This window comes from Sturnus vulgaris, chromosome 1, assembly GCF_052056855.1.
Source record: "Sturnus vulgaris isolate bStuVul1 chromosome 1, bStuVul1.hap1, whole genome shotgun sequence".
Classification (NCBI taxonomy): Eukaryota; Metazoa; Chordata; class Aves; order Passeriformes; family Sturnidae; genus Sturnus; species Sturnus vulgaris.
In genome coordinates this window covers 123,973,819-123,990,197 of record NC_142243.1, presented here as the reverse complement: position 1 = coordinate 123,990,197, position 16,379 = coordinate 123,973,819, and the positions used below count along the sequence as shown (strand labels likewise).

General features: G+C 37.4%; 1 protein-coding gene across 3 annotated transcripts; it reads right to left on the bottom strand.

Moving 5' to 3' along the window:
* Positions 1-803: 803 nt before the first annotated feature.
* XKR9 (XK related 9) lies at positions 804-15,192 on the bottom strand. Of its 3 annotated transcripts, none has more exons than XM_088176138.1 (3): positions 15,086-15,192; positions 2,919-3,142; positions 804-1,800 (listed from the first exon to the last, which is right to left on the bottom strand). In XM_088176138.1, exons 1-3 carry the CDS (start codon positions 15,160-15,162, stop codon positions 1,157-1,159), a joined length of 945 nt encoding a protein of 314 aa, XP_088032264.1. In that variant the 5' UTR covers positions 15,163-15,192; the 3' UTR covers positions 804-1,156. The 3 variants fall into 3 exon arrangements, with proteins under 3 accessions (XP_088032264.1, XP_088032269.1, XP_014739028.2); XM_088176143.1 differs by lacking the exon at positions 15,086-15,192 and adding an exon at positions 11,545-11,727; XM_014883542.2 differs by lacking the exon at positions 15,086-15,192 and adding an exon at positions 11,176-11,535 and having other exon boundaries at positions 1,068-1,800.
* Positions 15,193-16,379: the final 1,187 nt, after the last annotated feature.

Here is a 16,379-nt window from a genome sequence, read left to right as displayed (position 1 = left end):
TAATGGAAGGAGAAAGGAGGTGAGAGAAAGAGCCCCAGGTTTTCATAATACAGATTTAAAGCACAGCAGCTCTGAAATGCTCCCCCTGAAATTTTATTTCTGAAGAAACTATGGCTATCAACCTTATTTCATTGTTGTTGATTTAGCATAGAACACAGAACTGAAATGCTGTCTAGTTTCACTCTGCCTTCTGCCCAAAATTTTTGATGGACAAGCTAGTTTTATCTTTTGTCAGCCCCTGTGAGTTAAAGTTATCAGAACGGTTGCTCCTCTTTTCTGCTGTTCATATTTCAGTGGAAATCAGTATTTAAAGAGTTACCTCTTAGAGCTCAAAGGAGAAGAAAGCTTCATGGAAGATAGTTCTTAATTTGTATACAAGACTCCTGTTGCCATCCATAAATCACTCAGGCTGCTATTATAACCCAGAACAAGCTGGCATTACCCCTAAATACAAAAGATTGTGTGAAAGATTAACAGAACAAAAACAACAAACAAGTCATTAAAACACCTAGATGATAAAATGCTTGAAAATATTTCCCCAAAATTTCCTTGTGGCAAGACAGTGATTGAGCCATAAATCAAAGCTATTCTTCTGGATGGGATGTTCAGGAGAAGGCAGTACAGTGTGTTAACATGAAGCACTGCAGCTCTTACAGTAATGGGGAGAAGCAGAAAACTGATCACTGCCCTCAGTTATTTTAAAAGCCCTCTTCTTTCCTTCCAGCAAGAAAAAATAAACAATAAAAAACCCCCAAAATCCAAACAAGTCTTGTTTTTAACAGAATCAACCTAAGTTCATAGAATGTGGGTTTAGTGCTAAATTTTATTTAATTAACTCTCAGCTTTTCCTATGTTACATTTGCATTGCAAAAAAATGAAACCTGTGAATTGTGTTGGATGAATAGATTAAATCGTTTCTTTGCCAAAAGTAAGTTTTACCAGTACATAATTGTTCATGTTACAGTCTTTGTACCGTGGAAAACAAATAGTTATTCAAAGGAAAAAACTCTGGTCCACTATGTACTCCTCAGTGATAACATAGGTAACAATGACAGAGAAACACACTGTCCAGCAAGAATTTGCTTTTAAGGCCATAAAAATAACCAAAACAAAACAAAAAACAAACAAAAACAAAAACAAAAAAACCCTGTGATGTTCATTGCATTAAGAAATTCTGAAATCTACCAGTTTTTGTTCTATCTTTTTGCCCTGCCACTCCATCAATTTCATCTGAACATGCTTGACTTGTGCAATAAGTAGTGGGATGAAAACGTCTGTAATAAACAACAAGAAAAATAATACCTAACACCAGACTCGAAATAGTTAAGATGCTTACAATTGTAAAACACATTTCTTTGATAATGGAAGGTTTCCAAAACACATATACAAACAAAATACTGAGAGTCACTACAGTGTGAGTAGCATAATAAATAGAAATGCAAACTTTTGTTCTTCTCCCCTTTATGTTAAAAAATGAAAAAATGAGAATTATTCCAACTACAGTTCTGTACAGATATTCCATCTTCTTAGATTTGCAAAATGTTGTATGCTGTTTCAAAGTCCAAGTGAAGCCACAGATCCAAAGAAATATCAGTAGAATTACAGAAATTCTGACACTTAGTAGAGTGATCAATGAAATACTGAGTATCCAAGAAGTGATGGTAAGCAATTTATAGAAGAGATACATGAACTTGGAAAGCACATGAAATTCATCTTTGTCAGGCAGAGATTTTCGTAGTGATATCTGATAATCAACCATTGATAAGGAGACACCACAAAAAGACATAATAATGGCAGCATCTAAACAAAACACAAGGAAAAAATGTTAAATCAGAGAATGATATATATTTTACACTGTAATTTCTGAATAAAGTTTTAGAAAATGTCATGCTTTCCTAACACTTTCTTTAGCCCCATTTTATGTTTACTTTCTGCTCCAAAGCAAGTCATCCTAATTTTGAGGTATATTTTATTTACTTCAATCTAGGCATCTGATGCTGTTTGGTAGTCTTATGTTATCCTGCCCAGACCCTGGTCCTTAATGGCCTTGCCTAAGTTGCCTGTCATATTTTCCATCTCCATACACAGGTGACTTAGAAATTCCCAAACTATTGCAAATAGACCATAAAAATTTAAGTTTCAGCAACCAATATATGTGAGTCTGCTGTGTCTAAAATATAGAAATCTATAACTAAGACTTGATCCTTCACATGGTCATATCCAAGATGAGATTTGCCTGATCTTTTTCCCTGAGTAAATTTTGACTCCATGGACTTTGAAGGAACACTAGACATCAATGCAGGTATCCCCATTTGATTAGATAAATTCCAACACTGCATAAGTCAATGCCCTGTCAATAATTCTGCTAGTTTTAGAGCTGGAAATGGTACAGCTGCTGTCTTGCTTCTGAGAGTTGAACCAGTATCTCTTCACCATGTTGCATTCTACAATACTGGCGTATCCTTATATTTAGACTGTCCCTCATCTGTATCATGGGTGACAGTAGTGACTGCTCACAGGACTGCTTTAATTGTTACTGATTTCCAAATGCCTTGATAGAAGTTTTAAAAGAATCTGTAAGCAAAACCCCACATATCAAACTGCTCTGCAAATTACATGCTAATTGCATTTAAGAGCTTATTTTCAATTGATGCATCATTATGTTTCTATTAGATATTATGACTTTTTATATTTATGATCTACTGTAGTCACATACGACTTTCCATTTTTATAGTGAAATCTTCCTTCTCATCGATTTAGTAGAATGAACCATCTACTAGACAGAAATTCTAATTAAATGCAGAGTAATAATACAATGGAACATGTTTTCCAAGGTATGTTTAAAATGTTACGCAGTCATGAGTTATATTTTTAGGTAAGATACTCAACTTGCAACAGAAGGAAAAAGACAGACTTACATTGATAGAAATTAGTTTTGCCATGTCCCATGAGAATGTAAATCTGAAGAAAAAGTTGTGGTGTGGTCTCAAGAAAAGTCTTGAACACCCTGAGCATGTTAATATCAGTCACTGCATCAATAGCTTGCTTTTGAATGAAGTTGGAAGGGTCTGCTTCTGATGCACCTCTGCTACTTGTTTGTTTAAATGCAACTTGACAGCCATATTTCAAAGCAAACCAATACCTGTTTAAAAAAGGACACTTGATTAGACAGCCATTAGACAGCATTTAGAAGCCCAACTCAATAAAATTATATGGTCTTACAACAACTGCTTCCATCTTCTACTCAGGTAAAATTTTATCTGATATCTGTCTGGTATCCGGGATATCAGAGAACCATTTAAGCCCACCAATACCATGCAATAAGAAAACTAATAAAACAGAATGAGACTTGTCTGAATAAACATTACAAGCTTTATTTTTTTCAATTCTTTCTTTAAATTACTGCATTTCTGAAAATTCACTTAGCATCTTTCCTCAGTCTCTCTTTGAGATACTCATTCACTTTCTTTGTATCCTTTTCAGGGTATTAATGAATATCCAGCTGTGAACAACAACATCTATATAAGTAGAATATAGATCCATAAGTTCCAAGTATTATATAATACCTGATGAATTGCAAATACAAACCAGACTTTTAAAAAAACTACTACATTATTACTTTCTAAATAATTCACAAGACTTATATTTCAAAAAATAGTTTTCAAGACACATGGATTCCTGGGGGTTGAAAGATTCTGTTAACAATCTGAGTGTTTTTACATAAAGAAGCCATTTGCCTTGGCAAATGAGTGCACCTGAATGACTTTTTTAACAGTTCTGGTTTATTTTCAATTAAGCCTAAATTAACACTTTCTTTTAGAGAGCAGTAAATGCAAAGATACATGGAATTAGTTATGAGTGCTGTAGATTCTGTGTTGTATAGAACCTATTCTGTTCAGGATATTCCCTAATGCTTTGCTTGGAGATAAACCCAGCTCTCATTTCCATTTTAGGGAGCTTTGCTTCAGGCTTGGAAGTGTGAGAGGGGAAAGAAGACTTAATCAAAAACTCATTTGATAATTAATGGATGAACTAGCTGTTGTACTTCGTAATCTGTGCATCTGAGTTTGGGAAAACAGAATGGTGGCTATTACTTGATGTAGGATCCAAACTCCAGATGCTGGAAATTAAAGTATTTCTACTGCCTCTAATGGACTCTCATACAGAGCCACACAGCCCTGGGGGTGACCTGACTCACTGCATTACTGCTTTGGAAGTTAAGAAAGGTAGGAAATATTTTTTCTGTAATTAATTGCAGAAGTGGGTTTCATAGCTAAACACTTCTTTCCAGTGTACTGTTCAGCAGCAAACAAAAAGGCAAACAAGTAAGCAAGTGAAAGCAAGAAGTATCCTCGTTAGTATGCAGATAAAAGCTGCCTTGAAGGAAATCAATGCTTGCTTTCTTCTGCTGGTAACTTGACTTCAAGTGGTCATTAACACTGACTGGGCAGATTTTAGACTGTCTTTAACTCTGCAGCACTGCAGTAGACACTGTCATTGCTGGTAACCTGGAATGAGCCTTGCAAGGCCTCAGAACTGAGGCTTGTCAGGCCTGCTCTGTTTGAAATTTTCTTGACTTGTCTGTGACTTTTTATAACTTGATTTAGCTTGGGTTTTCTGCAGAAAAATCAATTATTTCTTCCAATTGACCAGGTGGCTGATTTGTTTTACTTCTTTTTTTCCATTTTTGTGCCATAGTCATAGTTTTATATAGTAACATGAACAGGCAGATATGCATCAAATGAGATATTTATTACTATACAGGATGATGTAGGATAGAGAAATCTAGTCTTGCTCTGGTCCTGAGATGTGGAGAGATAGGACACAGTGTAGAAAAGCACATGCACAGGATTATATGGGATGGCTTGAAAAAAGGGATAGGAATGAAAAAATATGGTGTAGCTATTTTAGCTGTATTATTATTAATTATTATTATTATTATTATTACTACTATTATTATTATTACTGAAGATTTTTATGCATGGTAGTATTCTTTCTTTTTCTGTAATAAATAATAATGATTCCTGGAATCAACTGTTAGACTTTCACTTATACTAAGTTCTTGGCTTTATACGTATATAAATCCATGTGTTTGTCCATAAACAGGATTTTGACCATAGCAGCACTTCAGACATCACTTCCAAGCCTATTTCTGTCTACTTAGTTCACAGATGTTTTGAGCTTCTAACATTCTTCTCCAATGAACCCATTTTGACTATAACCAGCAGGCAAGGACAGCATAAATAGTCCCTTTTAAAGAAAACTCACTGTTATTCAGCCAATTTTTCTAGCCTTGTAAAGACTACTAGAGCCTTTCCTCATCAAAAGAAAAAGTAATTTAGTAAATGAATTATGACAGTTGCATCATTCATTTGGATCTATTTTCTTGCGAATTAAAGCAGAACACCACGCGGCAAACACACTTGTTTATCTTAGACAGTTGTACAAGTCTGAGAAAAGCAAGGTGCTATGCCTTAACTTGCCTCCTACTTACATTCCCTAAGACAGCACCTGAGATAACTTCAAGATCCATGCTAAAGTGCAGCCTTCTAATTCCCTGACCATCCCCAGGATCATGCACCCCACGGACCTGGTGAAACCCAGGCCGTTGCATTTACCACATGCAGAGAACAGAGGGCAGCGCATCATCAGCCAGCCAGATCTCACAGGATCAGCTATTCCCACTGGAGCACACTACTCCTTACTAAAGGAGCTAGGAAGAACCCCTGCCTCCTGCAGAGGTTAAAAGTTTAACACCTTTGCCGCCTTTAAAGACCAAATGCTTTGACCACAGGGAAGGCAGTGTAGGGGTCTCTTCCACAGATACAAGCAGGACAGCAAGAATTGTCAGTTCCTGGGTTAAGGGCATTCTAGAGGTTTCATGACTTATTCCCTGGTATGTTAAGGCATGTTGACCATACAAGTGAGAATTGAAACATGGAAACAACAACAGGAGTAGGTGTGCAGCAGCTTTGTTACTACTCAAGAGCCTCAGGGGATGAGCCTTTGCTTTTCTCCTTGCAGAGATTCATAGACAGCATCCCTGCCACTCAGTCCATGAGCTGGCGCTAGATCCATTATTTCCTCCCAAAGGAAACTCACTTTTATTTTTATGATTTTGTGTATTTATCTTATTTTTCCCTGAATAATCACTCATAAACAAAGAACTGAACTGTTTGGCAAGGCATCTAAACATTTTTTCTGTTTATAAAATAATTAGCATTCCAAAACATCTGGTTCTTGCATCTGAGATGTAAAAATCTGGAAAGTTTGCAATGTTTTCAAGAAAAAACAATTGGGTAGACTGATGTGCTAGTTGTCCATGGACTCACTCACCAGAGCCTGTGTTTGTCCAAGCAGCACGAAGTGGAAACCAGCTGCACAAATTTCAAGCTGCAGAGCTCACAGCTGAAATGGGAGGTGATATGCAAGGCAAGAAATGTCCTTCAGCTGGATGCATACCTGAAATCACTTGTCAGTTTTCAAAGCACATTCCTTCTGAGCATTGTATATTAGGTTTACATTGTTAAAAGATGGTATGGTATGCTATATATTTGTCACTAGTTATAGCGGTTTTGGTTAGTCCACTTCTGACTTTAAAGAATACATTATTTTTTCTACTAATGTCCAAAGACTTCTACTGCTCTTTGATTATGTATTAAGCAGGGTGGTCTTCTGAGCTCCACATGCTTATGTCACTTACTGTAAGTTCTCTGTGACGAATTTTCATATTTTAAGAGTATTTTGTAGTTACACTCTCATTCTCATCTGTCCCTTTGGCATGTAATATGACCTTTAAGGAAGGGCTCATAGCCAACTTTTAGACCTAGTGTTGAACTACATCCCTAGCCTAGGGCAAAGTTCAGTCCATAATAAAGGATAGGTCAGGTTTACATTTTCTCCTTTATCATACTCACAGCTCAGTTAAACCCTGTGCCTGCTCTGAAACTATTATAGCTATACTCCTCTAACCTATTTTCCTATAATATATCTATTGCTATAGAAGTTCTGTGCTTCAATATTCATAAACTGTAAAAAGTCTTTTTAAAAGGTACAACTGTAAAAAAACACATTAATGAAAAGTGTTGTTTTAGTTATGTATTTTAGGTAGAGGTACATCGTAAATGGAATGTGAAATGATTATTTCAATAATAGAGACAAATGCAGGTTTACCATTTGCTTTTTCTCCCTATCAATTAGTTAAAGAGAATATGGTTTACGTTATTTCAAGGTATATAAGCTACTTGGAAGTCAACAGAGTAAAAAACCTACAATTTCTTTACAACTGAAATTGTCACATGTGAATGGTAAAGAATTACCAGTGTTTCTAAATATCATTCACTTTGACAGGAGGAAAAAAAAGGTTTCTGCCTTTGTAGTGTTGCTTTGTGGAGAACACAGATGACAGGGCTCCTCCTTGTTATAAACACTCATGGAAACAGCTTCACTGTCTCTCTGCTCTTGAGATGTTTCTATTCATCATCATTTCACAAGTGATGAAGTTTGATCCTGTAAAATTAGGAAGGCTTTGTCTCTGGCTTGGAATTCACAGAGGTGACAGCTATTTTGTTTTGTTGCTTCACAGCCTTCACACGTGACAAGCAAGCTGCCTTGCCAATGTTTCCATACCACATGCTTCCCCTCAGATGTCCACTGACTTTGCAACACAATCCCAGTATTATACTACGCATCCCATCTCATCAAACTACATCGATAAATATTTGAGTGCCATTTTTATTGCCAGTGGCCTGGCAATAATGGTTGTCCTGTCAAAACTATGCAGTCATGCAGTCACAGCTTTCAGCATTGTATAAATCTTTATCAAAGGAAAATTACTCTCTGCCACATGTTAAATTTCACCTTCTAAATATCAAAATACTTGGATTAAACCCATGAAACTGATGCAACTAAGTCAATACTTAGGTCAGTAAATTTATATTATGAAAATGTGATCAAACACATAGAATCACAGAATCATTTAGTTTGGAAAAGATCTTTAGTATCATTGAGAACAACTACTGCTCTAGCACTATCAAGTCCACCATTGAACCATGTCCCTAAGTGCCACATCTACATATCTTTTAAATATCTCCAGAGATGGAGACTCACCCACTTCCTTGGGCACCTGTACCAATGCTTGTCAACCTTTTCAGTGAAGAAAATTTTCTTAATCCAAACTTTCCCAGTGCAAGTTGGGGCCATTTCCTCTCATCCTGTCCCTTGTTGCTTGAGAGAAGAGACTGACCCCCACCTGACAGCAACCTGTTTTCATTTGTAGAGAGCAGTAAGAGTTTGACACAGGATGTAGGGTAACTTAAACTCAGTGATATCTCCAAGCCAGATGACCAACATCCTCATTATTGTTCAGTTCCACTTGCAGAGCCTCATACCTGTTATGCCAGGGCACCTGTGAAGGTGGGGTAGTCACAGGGGAGACACACCTGCTGCACTGGGCAGGAACTTGTTGCCATTGCCCCCTAGCCTTAAGTTACTGTGCTCAGCCAGGTGAAGAGTGGATAGGGAATCATCCATCTCATGGATCCTGCCTGCCTGCTGGGGAGCAGTCTCAGGAAAGGCAAAGTGTGATTCTAGCAGTCTGTGTGTCTCTCTCTCTATCCCTGATACTCCTCAACCTACTCACCTCCTCACAGAGCTTTGTCACTAAGCAGAGGACTTACTTTTCCAGAGTGCATCTCCCACAGGTGTGCTCACTGCTGACAGCTTCAGAACAGGGCCCACCCTGCAGCCCATCACTTGTGCTGGCTCTGAATTTTTCTCACTGCCTTTTAGAAAAATATAATGAAATAACCCCAGGTTCAGCAAAGCACTCACATTTACTCTGATGCCTCATAGATCTAGAATTAATTTTTACAATATGCAAAAAAATCTTTTTCATCTGCTTCTATTCAAAGTTGCAGAGCATTCTGGGCTACCTTTAAGCATCAACAAGCACAACAGCAGCTGCCAGTATCACAGTGGCTGCAGCCTATGTGACCTTCTATTTTGACAGCAAAGGTTAAAAATTGCTAATGTTTAGTCTCTCACAGGTGTGTCCTTGGCTGATGAAGCACACTGCTACACAACAGACACCTCCAGAATTCATATGGTGCCCTAAGAAAATGTCCCATTTCCCCACATTCCCTGACTGTGTTATTGTCTTAATGTTGTCTGTTATGTCAGTGTTCTCAATTCTACAAACATTTGTGTGAGCCATTTAGATGGGTCAGGCTGAATATCATTTTAGTCAGCATAGTTAACATGTATGTTTTTAACTTAATTTTGTCTCTTTGCAGAACATACCATTTCACACAAAATATAATTGCAGGTATGCACTCTTTCCAATAAAAGATACTAAAGCCTTCTTAGATAAGAAATATTTTAAATTTTGTTTTCCTCTGATTTTATATATAGCAGTATGATTTTCATATTCATTACTTAGCATTGTCAGTGTGTTAGCAAAACCAAACTGAGTCCCAGTGTTCTGTGCACTGCACAAACCTCCAGTACCCAAAGGGTACTAATTTTTAAGTCACCAGTTCCAGTACCTAAAGAGAGCATAGAAGAAAGCTGAAGAGGGACTTTGTACAAGAGCATGGAGTGATATGACAAGGGGGAATGGTTTCAAACTGAAAGACAGTAGGCTAAGACAAGATATCAGGATGAAACTCTTTTCTTGTTAGGGTGGCAATGCACAGGTTGCCCAGAAAAGCTGTGGATGCCCCATCCCAGGAAGTGTTCAAGGCCATATTGAGTGGGGCCTTGATCAACCTGGTCAAGTGGAAGATATCTCTGCCCATGGCAGGGGGGACGGAATCAGTTGATTTTTAAGGTCCCTTCCAAACAAAAACATTCTAGGAGTCTGAGCTCAAAGATGGAGCAGGAGATGTAAAGGGAGATGAAAGAGGGAAGAAGGAAAGACAGAAAGTAAAAAATGAAAAAAAGATAATTTGATAAGGTTTATTCACATCTTATAATTGCAAGCATCCAGAGTTCACTGACCAAATTTTATTTACTGGTTAGGCCTTCATTTTCCTCTTTGAATGAAGAATACAGGTTTCTGCCCCAAATGACCTTCTGGAGAATCTCACCTTAACAAGTGTGACCTGACTTGACAGAATCTATTTTTATGTATTTACTGCAAAGATAAACCTGAGAGACTCATTGTCTAAATTTACTGCATAAATCAGATGACTAAGAAGGAGGACAGGAGGAAGTTGTACCTTGATATACCCAAGGAAAATACATATAATAAAAGTATCTAATAGTTAATCATGAAAGTACAAGCACAGATGCCAGCTCGGTGTTACCAGCTTATACTTTACAGTATGCATTACCACACTGTTGAATTGTGAGGAGTGGCTGAAAGAACTTTGTAACTTATACATAATACCTTGGAAATTTTCCAAGCATAAGTAGCAGCACTGGAGAAAATATCATTTGTGCAATAAAGAACAAGTGACCAAGCTGACAACACTGTCAAAGTAAAAGGACAAAATAATGTTTACTAGATAATAAGCCAGTCAGAAAATATGGAGCTTATTCTGGGAAAGAAGATTCAAAATTATAGAAATTCATGGTAAGAGATATTCGTTGGAAAGGGTATGAGTTCAGGTAAATCCAAGAGTTTGGTGGATTGCTTTCGAGTTAAGGTAATCCACTAAGCAAACAAAGTCAACAAAAATTAAGTCAGTCCCTGTGGGAAGACTGCTGCAAGTATCCTTAATATTTAGCTGTTCATTTCTCTTCTGAATCTTGTGGGTTTTCTACATATGGTTAGACACTCAGGTTCAAACGTTACTTCTTCAGCTGTCTCAGATGCTTAGTGTGCATAACATCACCTTGAAAACTCATTTTTATCAGTTATGACAGTAGTACATTTCAAATCAATCATTTTTCTTAGGTATGGCTTATCAAATGGCTGATTAATCAAACAGAGCAGGGTTGTGAATGATAAAAATCATTACCTACAGTATATGGAAGACGAACTACATGTCCATCAAAACCTGACAAAATTTACAACTGGCATAACCAGACAAAAATTCATTTGCTTTCATGAAGCAGTAACTGTTAAGGCCAGAATTGGTCTTGTCCCTGAAGCCATACTAAGCACTTCTTAATAACTGTCCTAAAGCACCAAAATTTCTCATTTTAAAATAAATGTTTAAATGTGCTTACCTTATAAAAATTCCACAATGAAAGAGATGAACTAGAAAAAACAATTTCAGCTTCCCAGTATCAGTACCTTCCCAGTCATTTTTAAACCACTCATAACTGAATATCTGAGTTATTATTGATGAAAGACCTCTAAAACACAGTATCAATATACTCCAAGAATATTGTCCTTGACAGAAATATCTACTAGCTACCCAGAAGTCGAGTCCAATATCAAATACATAAATTATCATTCCACCAACTAAAAAAAAGAAATTCTGCTTAGTAAATTTCATCATATGTGAAACTGCCACTGTTGGCATTCTCTCCTCACTTAATGTAAAGAAATCTAAATGCTTTCCTACAATGGAGTCTTTTTCCTGACAATACTACCTGCTCATATTGCTTCATACAAAGGAAAGTTGGGTTATCCATTTTTATTGTGGCAAAGAGACTTGCTTTTTTCCATGCTCTTGATTTAAATATTAAATGAACTCCTAAAATACACATCTATTCTGGAAAAGATAAATGTCAACTGTCTTTTTAATTGATGCGGTCATTCTTCATTACTGATTCCTAGAAAGAAGAAGAAAAAAAGGAAGATTAGCAGTAACAATATCTTCATCATTTAAAATATCCTGCAGCAATTCTCATGACCATTTGAACAGGCAAGTACAAAATGCAGAATATGCTGAGATACCAGTGAACAATCAGCCCAAGAGAGCTGCATTTCTGAACCTGCTGAGGTCACCCACTCTCCCAAATAATGACTCTCCATTCAAGCAGCTCTTGAGATCATTCCTAAGAGTGGCAAAACACTAAGAAACAAGCAAGTTTATAAAAGCAGCTTATGGAAAAAAGATTGATTCCTTCCCAGAATTTTCTTCATTTCTGAACTCTTCTCCTTTACTGTGCACAGTGCAAAATGTTGAGAAAACTTTTGTCTTGAGCAGACACCATGGTATCAGAATAAACAATTTGGCAGTTTCCAATTGCATTACTGCATTTCTGTGCGTACTTCCAGTGTTTTAATGATTCCTGCTTGGTTTTCCATATGCAGTAGGAAAGTGCTAAATAGGATTGCAGGTCTCCTCTTAAAGAGGCTTGTAGGGAGCAAGACCAACACCAGTCTATACCTCTTTGAGAAATGTCTTCTAAGCTGTGTATAGCTACACACAGATGATTTAACCACATAACTTAATGCAAATATAATTAATTTATAGTCAGAACTATATTTTACATTGCCCAACACTTTAAGGATTCTTGTGACCTCTTGGATAATTCTTACATGCCTTTTCTCTGTAGATCTGTGGTATTTGGCAGGTGAAACAGAAAAGCTATAAGGCGCTACATTCTTTTTGTCATTCACCTCTGCAAAGCTATCAAGTTAAAATTACAAAGTTCCTCTACTTCATTTACGTATCTTAGCAAAAAGCTGCTGGCAGCAAATGCAAAGGATGGGATGCCAGCTCTGGGCTGGTGCCAGTGCCAAACAACTGCAGACAATACATGGGGAACAGCTGCACCAGGGAACTTGAAGCAGGGAAAGGGCATGTGGAGGCAGATCCCTTTCAATTTTGTGAATTCAGGCACACTGCCACAGAGGAATGAAATGAGAGAATTGCTTAAAAATCCATAAACAACAGTAATGACTGTTCTTTGCTTGGGTTGACTGGGCTCATCTTCACTGTTGACCTAGGTATAAACCCTAAAAAGAGAACTTCTTAATTTCCTACTGAAGACAAGCAGGAACATAACAGCCTGAAAAGGTGCTGAGTGTATGGATTATTTTTTTGGATCTAGGCCTTAGCTATTTCTAGCTTCTCATTCTATCTCTTACTTAGGTTTCATGTCCTGGCTCAGAAGAGGTCAGAAAGATCAGGCAAACTTGCAGCTGGGATAGTTGGGATCCTTTCACTGTTCTTTCCTATTCTGTCCAACAAAATACCACTAATCTCTTGCAAATCACTAATGCAATTTATAACCAATTCACAGTTAGATTCTGGGAAGTGGACTTCAAGACAAAGTCCAGCATAAATTCACAGAAAAACTCTGTGTTTACAAACACAAAAAGACAAGTTAACCATGAGCCAGCAATGTCTCTGTGTGGCCAAGAAGGCAAAAGGCATTGTGGAGTGCACTATGAACAGTGTGGCCAACAGGTCAAGGGTGGTTATTCCTCCCCCTCTACTCTGCCCTGGTGAGGCTGCATCTGGAGTTCTGTGTCCAATTCTGAGATCCCCAGTTCAATAAAGAGAAAGAACTACTGAAGAGGGTCTGGCAGAGGGTTACAATGATGTCTGGGAGACTGGAATATTTCTCTCAGGAGGACAGGCTGAGGGAATTGGTTCTGTTCAAACTGAAGATGAGACTATTGAGGGGGGATCTTATGAATGAACACAAATATCTTAAGGCCAGGTGTCAGGAAGATGGGGACAAACTCTTTTCAGTGATGCCCAGCAATGGGAAAATGGGCAATGGGCACAAACTTAAACACAAGGAGTTCCATCTGACTATGAGAAAAAACTTTACTTTGAGGGTGACAGAGCACTGGAACGACCTGCCCAGTCGTTGTGGAGTCTTCTTTTCTGGAGATATTCAAAACCTGCCTGGATGCAATCCTGTGCAACCTGTTACAGGTGAACCTGCTTTAGCAGGGGGTTTGAATTAGATGATCTTCAGAGGTCCCTTCCAACCCCAATTGTTTTGTGACACTGAATTTTTTATGTCTGAAAATTTGTGTATGAACCAACTTAAGAGTTTATTACTAGGGTTCATTCAAGAAAATTCCAAAGGAAACAGTATTTACTCTATATAAAAACATATCTTTCTGCAACTTGAGTACCACCTATGTCAAGCTGTATCTATGGTTTTTAGAACAGATTAAAACCAAAACCAAACATTAAACAAAACAAGCAAGTTCACTATTTGACTGTTACAGGAAGCACAACAGTAACAGGTTAGTCAATAACTGGATTCAAACAGAAAATTCTTTGGAAGACGATTTATGGCCAAATTAGGCAAGATACCAAGGTTCACATTTAATAACTAATACTCTACCAGGCATTCAAGTGGCAAGGAGTAGCCTTTAACCTTGAACCTGAAATGAGTAAAAAAGGTAACAGGATTCCTCCCTCTTTACAGCCTCCCTATCCTTTTTGTATGTGAGCACCTCACAAAGAGGAATATGAGAAAGGAAGTTTTATAGGCAGACTCCTCTGAACTAACAGCATGAAGAGTAGCTGTGAGCCAGGGGATTTCTACTCCTGACAGGCCTACTGTCCAAACTACTGTCATGTCAGGAGTCTGCAGACCTGTCTGGACATCTTGGTGCTATTTGAAGCCATCAGGTTAGCCGAGATAAATGAAGAGCCACACATTATCAAGCATGTCAGTTTGCTCACTGTCTCACAATTATTTTGAATAAGGATTCTAGTCCTTAAAGAGCCTTGGAACAGCTGAGCAGACACAAGGTTTATATTTTGCTCGTGGCAACCTAAAAAAGTTCTACCCAAGACTCACAAATCTGAAGTCACAAATGTCCATTATCTTAATTCCAAATTCAAGCACCAACACCTTCTCACAGGTGCACATGAAATCACTGTCGAAGATCCCAGCTTTTAATGCCCTACATTTTATGCAGGATAGCACTCCAAAAAGCAGCATGGTCTCAGTACCAGGTGGGGTTCAATTAAGTGCCACAGGAGAGAGTGTCTTGTATCAATCAGAAATAAATTGCCCCCGATCTTATTAAACATATGAGATCTAACATGACAGGAGCAGAAAGAGTAAACTGTCAGTAAACATAAATATAAGCCCCCTCTAAAAACTAACATACTGAATCATTTTGTGATAAAGCAGAAACAATAAAATTGGATTAGCAAGGCTTCAGTTCTCACTATATATTTAAAATTCTATTTTTAAATGCAGTTACCTTAATACTGGCCATGGATAGAGGTTTTTTTCAGTTCCAAAACTGTAGGTTTCCATATCCATGGGTTTCCCATCCATACCTTTACAAGACTTGCAATCCAAAGAAATTAAAGGACTTGCTGATATAACACAAAGTGAAACTCAAATCATATGGAAACCATGTGACACAGTTAATGATTTGCTACCTGCAAAGAACTTTCCTTCTTATGATTGTATTACAAAAATTGTATTCTAAGAATTTGGTATAGAAGTCCCTGTTAATAATAAATACCATGTTTAACAGATTATAAATTTCTCTTCAATAAAATAATTTAACAATTTTCTTAATTAAAGTAAAAAAAAAATCACTTTGCCTCTATGTTTCTGTGTCTGTATATTCATTTTAAAATTTAGACTTTAGTTCGTTAGACTTACAGAGCAAAAGCCAATAAATATTTCTGGAAGCACCAGTGTATGTGTGTGTGATTATATGCATATGTTTGCTTATATATATTCATTCATTTATTTATATACTCACCTATATATCCCAAAGATTTATGCAAAAAGAACAAAAGAATAAGCTTATTGTCTATAATTAAAAACTGTAATACAATGCACTTTAAAAAAATCCTTTCTGTGTAATGATGCATGAAGAGATCACACGTGGCCAAGGACAGGTGATTAAAATCATTTTCCGCTGGTAAAATTACAGGTGTTTACAAGAGTCTGCTCCAGCTGAGCTGTTGGTACTCAACATGAAATTTTTATGCATGTTTAAAACAGCTGCAGGGTACAAGGCACAGGTGTGATTCTGCCTCTGTGACTGCACTGCACAGGATGATGCTCACTCAGCCTGTAGCTTTTCTAGCTCTTAGGACAGGAGGTACAATCCTCAGTGTCTTCACAACAAACGTGCTATCAACCTTTGTCTTTTTTTTGTGTGCCTTCCTGCTTCTCCCTTACACTTTAGAAACATCCTAGTCCTAAGCAGTCCTTGCAGTGCTTGAAAGACCATTAAGTCAGCCAAGTCACAAACTCACTGCTATGACCTTTGTTATACTTTTAAAAAATTACAAAGACTCTGTGGCACAGAGAGAGGGGAAAGGTTTGTGAACCTGATTCTTGGAGTGTAAATCAAGCAACCCACAAGATAAATTAGTGGCTGGATGATTTATTTGCTTTTTGGTTTGACCTGGCATCAAAGCAAGCACAATTCTCAATTGTGACAAATCTCCTATAGTATTCAGTACATATCCTTTTATTTGCTTCCAAATGTGGTAGGAAGGACACTTCAAGTATTTATAGGCATTAATGAG